An 8,088-nucleotide genomic window follows, 5' to 3' on the forward strand; every position below is an offset into this window, starting at 1 on the left:
ATAATTATAATTTCATAACTGTAAAACTTAATTTACAATGTGCGATTGTGCAATTAACAAACAAGAAACTCGACACATTCGTCAATAAGGGTGGCCATTCGTAGCACAAGCACCGTATTGTGTGCGTCATGTGCGTTGAATAAGAGCCATTGCCCTGCGACACCCATTGCTGATTGTTCTATGAAGTCCACACTCCACACACAGCGTTATCGACGAACGTGTTGGGGTTGCCGAGATAGTGTCACGAAGACAAGATCCTCATGACAGACTTCACGGACTATGATGACTGAGACGGTACACGAGGGTGGTGGGTGGCCAGCACCACGCCCGGCCGCCTCTGTCTTCCAAGTGGCGATGTTTACACATCGTACCAGGTACGCATTTGAGGCCGAAGTGACCTAGGGGAGGCCCAGGACCGGTTCAAATATTCGCCGTTATTGGCCGTGAGCGGGAATCGAACTTGGGCGGGCCGCGGGGTTTGTAGCGGAGCGCGCTGACTGCTGCTGCGTCACCGCCCCCCACTCTCTACGATAGCGGTACAGCTGCATGACGTCACGACACACCCACTACGAAGGGGGAAAAGCCCCCGGCGACGTGCCCAAAAAACCCTTTTCTCATTACGTCATTAAACAATTCCCCCACCCCAACCCCTTCCCCCGAGAGATTCCTGGACGCTGCCACATGACGTCACGAAGATCACAGCTGAGCGAACCTGACATTGAGCGTCTTATCAGCAGCAGCAGTCAGGATCGCTTGAACCACAGCTGGCGAACAGCCATATTTCTATTCGCAAGGTCTAGTTTCGACAGTCTCATCAGCACAAGCTCGCTTGAAATAATGCTTAGCTGCCAGATGTGTATAGGCAAAGACCCTCGATCTCCGAGTCAAAACCAATACAGTGTTTTGCTTGTGTTGAACCAATGGTGCTGAATGTATGCACTCCCAGAGGCCCGTGAGGGCTGATTGGATGTGGAAAAACTTTTTTTTACATGGCGTGACAAACATGGCCCGATTTCTGTCAGATCCTGCTTCCTTTCACGGGCAAGTCCACCTCAGCTGTACTTAACTCAGCTCACTTGGTTTCTCTAATCAAGGACATCTCACTGTCTCCGGATGATTTGCCTGTCAGTTTCGATGTAGTCTCTCTGTTCACCAATGTACCTGTACTTGACACCATTGCAATCATTAGAGACTTGGTCCAACAAGGACTGAATCCAGATGTACCAACTTTGGTAAGGCACGGTCTTGCCAACACATACTTCACCTGGAATTGTACATTCTAAAAACAAAATGAAGGTACCCCAATGGGTTCTCCCGTATTGCCAGTGGTAGCGAATGTTTTCATGGAGAAATTTGAGACAGATGCCATCCAGACATCCACCCTACGTCCTTCCTTGTGGAAGAGATATGTAGATGACACGTTCGTCATCTGGCCACATGACCTGCCATCACTGAACCAATTTCTCAACCACATCAATTCCATACACCCGTCTATCAAATTCACCATGGATGTGGAAAAGGATGGCAAGCTACCATTCTTGGATGTGTTGATCGAGAAGAGACCTGATGGCTCGTTGGGACATTCGGTCTACAGGAAAGCCACCCACACGGATGCCTATCTAAATCCTGACTACCACCACCATCCAGCCCAGAAGAATCCCCTCATCAAAACACTACACCATAGGGCCAGTTGCATCTCCGACCAGCACCACCTAGCCAGTGAGTTGGAGCACGTACACAAAGCCCTCAGGATGAACGGATACTCGGACCGTACAATCCGCAAAGCTGTCTCCCCAGCCATGCGGAGACAACCTTCTGAGGATCCAATCAAAACCATCACTTTACCGTACATAGTAGGGGTTACCAAAAAGATTTCCAAAATCTTAAACAAACACAAGATCCAGGTTCGTTTCAACACAGTACACAAAATCCGTGATTTAATCCCATCTGTAAAGAATGTGATTTCTGACATGCAATACTCTGGTGTCTACAAACTAGTTGTGGTTGCGGCAGCAGTTACATAGGGGAAACGAAACGACATGTCTCGGACCGTGTTCGTGAACACAAGGCAGATCTGAAACACGGCAGGACCAATACCTCTGCCTTTGCCGATCATTGTTTTAACGCTGTGGGCTCACACGAAATTGATTTTTCCAAGACGGAGGTACTCTGCAAACCTGCCGGCTACCTTCAGAGATTTGTTCATGAAGCCATCCAGATATATAAACAGACACTTCAACCAAGAGGATGGGTACAAACTGAACAATCATTGGAAGGATGTTATTAACCAGGTAAAGTCTTAACCGACTGTAATGTTTCCATCCAACCTGCCCATGGTCAGCTGTTATTTCCGACTCTCTCTTAGATCTCTCATGCTCACCCTCCTTTTCTAGTTACATGCTAATTTCTCACGTTAACATCATGCTAATCTCTCACATTCACATAGCTACTTCCATGTCCTCGTCTCAGAGGCCGCTTTCCTATCTTACAGTTACATGCTAATTTCTCACATTAACATCACTAGCCCCGGCCACTTCTTAATGACCCTTGGGCACCACTCATTTCAAACCTTTTAAAACAGCAGCCTCAGCAGCAGACCATGCTTTCCCACCTGATGACGGACGCTTGTGTTGCGCCCGAAACGTCGTGATTTATTTGTATTTTATACCTACGTGACTTTACCGATAGAACCAAAGAGAATGTGAAGGAGGTTGTCTGTTTATGAATGTTGCTTATATTCTATACAATAACAGGCAGCTCACCAGCCTGCACACAGCCATCATCACCACGAGGACAGAGGGGCACGAACACAGGGCCAAGGATGCGACGTTTATTCGTGACACGGGGGGGGGGCACCTTAATTGAGAACACGCGGTGACGAGCGTGGGGGCAAAGGGGGCGGAGGGGGAGTAGGTGGCGTTGCTCCCGGCTGGTGCCAATCGAGTCGGCGTGTTTTACACAACTCTTATCCACTGTGGTACGGATGAACCGATATCGCAGATCCTATCATAGACGGTCGACTATTTTTGTCAATAATTTCGAACGCAAAGTTAACATTTAAATGTTGCCCTCGGCAAAGCCCTCCCGTCATCCCCACACTGCACCACGGGCAAAGAAAACCCGACACGGACTCACGTGCGCCACGGGCAATTAACGTGGCCGGGTGGATCGGAGGGCGGTTCGCAATGGCTTTGTCAGACACATCGAGCTGATGTAATTGGATATATGTTCCCCACAGTGAACATTTGGTCTCCACATTGTATTTGTACCCTCGGGGTAGGGGTTAGTGGTTCGGTCTTTGTAATAAAAAAAAGCACAGATATAAACTCACACGCAAAGAAAGTTTACAATGTTACAAAAAAACACAAGTATTTGGAAGGGGAACTCGCACACAGTAGTGAGCAGTGGCTTGACTGTCTTGGCCTGGTCACCAATGACTTCACAAGAAACCATCAAATACAAATTGGGAGTTTTCAACTAAATTTGGCAAAATCCAGGCTCTGACAGGTTTGACGGAACACTCATTGCACGGCGTATTGAAAAAAAATGCATCTGAAGTTTGTATTAATAAGTCATCTGTGACGTCAACTTCCAGGGTCGTTGTGACACAAGGTGGTGCGCTGCTCGCTGGAACATTTAGAAACGAAGATCTGTTCGTCTCGTGGTGACGTGGCAGCGCCGTTGGAACCCAACATGGGAAGGCAGTGGAATAAAAATAACAAACGCTCAATGTACAAAAATCGCCACATCAGGCACCGGACGCAGTCAAACCCAACAACAGGTGGCCCCCTCTGTGTGTCACGACAGGCCCCCAGGGTGACACCAGCGGGAGCAATGGGCCACAACACCGAGACGTGCTCGGGGTGTAACAGTTCACCGCCCTGCAATCCGATAAGTCCTCAGGATTCAGAGAATACATCTGAATCAACCATAATTAGTTTGTTTACACTATAGTGAATGTACTGGCCTCTTGTGGCTGCAGGGGTCACACAAACCCATTACGTGCAACATACACGCATGTCAAACGTGCGATTCCTTAAAACCGCGAGTCGAGGCGCGCATAGTGAGCTTTAAGGAGCGACATTATCGAAATTGATGACTGGCGCCCAAAGAGACCCGCGGTGCGTGCCATGGCGGACGTGGACATGCTCCCAGCCCGCAGACAAGGCTTTGCGTTTAAGGCATTGGTGAAAGGACAGCGAGCGGTGGTTAGTGGTGGGTAGTGGTGGGTAGTGGTGGGTAGTGGTGGGTAGTGGTGGGTAGTGGTGGGTAGTGGTGGGTAGTGGTGAGTAGTGGTGAGTAGTGGTGAGTAGTAGTGTTATCGGCGCGGTGGGGGAGGAAACGGAAGGAGGGGCACCGCCGCAGAGGGCAGATGGGACGGTGAGGATCGGTGTGGCGAGGGTGACACGTGGTGAAGGTCTGCTAAGTCAACGTCTCCCCCTTGGTCACCTGCGGCGAGACGAAGACAAATCAGCGTGGTTATATTTGGCAAAGGTATTTTCTTGCGACCTTCCATGTGGGTGGGGAACGGAGGCATGGCATCTCCCCTCTTTGTGTCTCTCCTCAGTGTCTCTCCCGCGTCTCATATTTTGCATATCCTCTGTGTCTCACCCATGTGTCTCCCATATATGTGTCTCCACTTTCTCCATCTCCACTCACTCAGTCTCCCCTCCTCACAGAAAAGTATTAAAATATAATAAGACAACCCAAATAGGACAGTGTAATATGAGATAGACCATTAACAAAACAACAACATGGAGTCTCTACAAATGACACAAAAAAACAATCAACCCATGACTTGAGTTGTTACTCTGAATTATCACGATGATGTGTGGAACCGTGGGAGGATGCTATGCTTGAAGGGCCCATGATGTGTGTGTGTCTCACCGCCCTGCCTCCCCCCACCGCTCTGGTCACCCCCCCACCACTCCTCCTCTTACCCGAGCCTCGATGTACTCCACGCGTCGCTCGAGTGACGTCAACTTCTCGTTCAGCACGGCGAGGCGGGCACGGCACGACATGTCTGCGCCGCGCACCAGCAGCCGGTGGGAGTGACGGTAGCAGCAGCAGCAGCAGTAGAGATGATGCCAGCAGCAGTAGAGACAACATCAAAGGCAAAGTGGGTTAGGATTCGGTATTTTCAAGACACCACAGCAACACCATCATCAGCCATGATCGATCCACTGCTGGATGAAGGCTTCCCCAAGTTGCCGTCAACTCTTACGATCCTGCGATGCAACAATCTGTCCATCACTTGTTGGCTACGTGTGGCTCTCATCGCTCCATCTCCTTGGTGGCCGAAACCCTCGGACGTGTTCCATCCCTCCATAGCGCCATCACAGAAACACAGTAACATCACAGCGCCATCACAGACCACAGAGTAACATCACAGATCACATGGCAACATCACAGATCACAGGGTAACATCTCACAGTGCCATCACCGAAGGGGTAACTCTACCACGACTGTAAACACACAAAGGAGGAAGTCGATTTCTTACGACGGATAAACATCCCCGGCCGTGTTGGCGATTCCCATTGGCCAAAATCAGCATCACGTGATCTCGCCTGACCAACGGCGACCCTCGTAACAGAGCGCGCGCGCGAGCGCGCTGGGTAATGTAAACGGCGGAGGATGAGGGAAAGGGGGGGGGGGGTTGACGAGTCGGGGGCTTCGCGCCTTCTCGCACCGAACGAGTTGAGGAAGTCGGCGATCTTTTTGATGCTGCTGGAGATCACTTCGATGTACTCGCGATTCGCCCAGTCCTGGTGGATCTCGCGCTGCACGGGATCGAACTGGCCCGCCATTGTCGCCTGGGCTTTCAAGCCCCGCCCCGTTTACCACGAGCTCCGCCCCTCGCTGCAAGCCCCGCCCATCACTACAAGCCCCGCCCCTTCATTACAAGCACCGCCCATCACTATAAGCACCGCCCCTTCACTACAAGCCCCGCCCCTTCACTACAAGCCCCCGCCCGCCACTGCAAAGCCCCGCCCCTCGTCCCCAACGCTAAATCAATCGGTAATAAAAACCAGGCTTTTCAATGCACACACTTTTTTTGCATTCAATAGTAGACAACAAATTTGTTTGACCCCGGAATTAATCGAATTTGACGTGCTCAATAAAAGTGGGCGGCTTCCTTTCGATATGTTTAATTTTCTTTGATGCGAGCTTACACTTTTATTGAGCACATCAAATTTGATTAATTCCGGGGGTCAATGTAATTTCTTTTATACTTTTGAGTGAAAATAAAAGTGTATACTGTACATTGAAAAATCTCGGTTTTTATTACCTCATAATACTCTTTGGGTCTTTCGGTAAAGTCACAGATAGAAAAATAAAAAAATTCTATCTTCGTGACTTTAGCGAAAGACCCAAAGAGCATGAATTCCTGCAGTCACGAAAGCTTAAGTCAATATGTCATAATAGTTTGCAGTGCACTTGTTACTCTCGCACCGAGGAACAAGAGGGGAGCACAACGGCCGCTCAGGCGCCATGACGAGCGGTCATAGATGAAGCGCCCCTCCCATTGGCCATAGGCTGCCAGCAACAGCCGCTGTGATTGGACCAGACGTTTGCCCACGTAGATGGGGAGGGGGGATAAAGTGTACGATCATTATACTGGTAGGAACGAAGTGAACCAGCCTACAATAGTTCTAGATTTGAAGCTTTCGTGACTGCAAGGATTCATATTCTTAGGTTTTTTCGGTAAAGTCACGTAGGTAAAACATCGATATTAATAAAAATAAAATAAAAATCACGACGTTTCGGAGGCAACACAAGTCTCCGTCATCAGGTGGGACCGTCACAGCCGGATTAGTTGCATCAAGTGAGGCAATGATTCAAGATGTAATCCCTTAAAAGCAAGTTGAGGGGGGAGGAGAGGGGGGGGAGCTCATCAGAATGTGGTAGCCAATGAATGGAACGTATCGGGAGGGAGGGGGGCGGGGCTCAAAGACGGCACGGAGTGCCACGTACAACGCATAAAATCCGTGATCTGATTCCATCTGTGAAGGATGTCGTTCCTGACTTACAGTATCCTGGAGTCTACAAATTGAGTTGCATTTGTGGTGATTGCTACATTGGAGAAACGAAACGTCATGTTTCTGATCGTGTCCGCGAGCACAAGTCAGATCTGAAACACGGCAGAACTGATTCTTCGGCCGTTGCCGATCATTGCTACAACTCGGTGGGCTCTCATGAAATTGTCTTTTTCGAGACCAAGGTTCTCTGCAAACCTCCCGGCTACCATCAAAGGTTTGTACACGAAGCCATACAAATATACAAACACAGACATAATTTCAACCGTGATGATGGGTACAAACTTAGTAATCATTGGAAAGATGTTATCAACCACGCAAAAAAGACTTAATTACACTTTTTTGGACCATCTTATCTGACAGGCACTATTTTACTTTACCGAGTGTTAACATCCCCAGTGTTTAACAGTACTCTCTTCATTGTTCAGCCAGAATTGGTATAAACATGGGCATTTTCGTTCTTTTTCTATGTGTATCAGGCCTCCCCTCCCCCTCTCTGTCCAATGCGTTGGCGTGTGCAGCAGCAACCGCGTCCACGCCGTCCATTCTTTTGGCCCCGCCCCCCCTCCCGATGCGTTGTACGTGGCACTCCGTGCCGTCTTTGAGCCCCGCCCCCCTCCCTCCCGATACGTTCCATTCATTGGCTACCACATTCTGATGAGCTCCCCCCCCTCAACTTGCTTTTAAGGGATTACATATTTTAAGAGATTACATCTTGAACCATTGCCTCACTTGATGCAGCTAATCCGGCTGTGACGGTCCCACCTGATGACGGAGACTTGTGTTGCCTCCGAAACGTCGTGATTTTTATTTTATTTTTATTAATTTTGATGTTTTACCTACGTGGCTTTACCGAAAAAACCTAAGAATATGAAGCCTACAATAGATTATATCGTCCGTCCGTCCGATTAGGTGTAGCAACATCGCCCCCTACTGCAAACACTTTGCAGGGCCCTACAAAAACCTTTAGACTCACTGACGCTTTCCTGGCTAAACAAGTGTAACATTCCCTTGTAATTTCCTGAGATAGTTTTTAATTAAAACATTTAAT

The 8,088-nt window shown here is 48.9% G+C and overlaps 1 protein-coding gene across 1 annotated transcript; it reads right to left on the reverse strand.

The window, feature by feature from the left end:
* Positions 1 to 3,583: 3,583 nt before the first annotated feature.
* LOC144946172 (putative protein BRICK1) lies at positions 3,584 to 5,868 on the reverse strand. Its single transcript, XM_078874974.1, has 3 exons — positions 5,690 to 5,868; positions 4,941 to 5,023; positions 3,584 to 4,449 (listed from the first exon to the last, which is right to left on the reverse strand). Exons 1-3 carry the CDS (start codon positions 5,805 to 5,807, stop codon positions 4,423 to 4,425), a joined length of 228 nt encoding a protein of 75 aa, XP_078731100.1. The 5' UTR covers positions 5,808 to 5,868; the 3' UTR covers positions 3,584 to 4,422.
* Positions 5,869 to 8,088: the final 2,220 nt, after the last annotated feature.

Source organism: Lampetra fluviatilis, chromosome 40 (assembly GCF_964198595.1).
Source record: "Lampetra fluviatilis chromosome 40, kcLamFluv1.1, whole genome shotgun sequence".
Lineage (NCBI taxonomy): Eukaryota > Metazoa > Chordata > Hyperoartia > Petromyzontiformes > Petromyzontidae > Lampetra > Lampetra fluviatilis.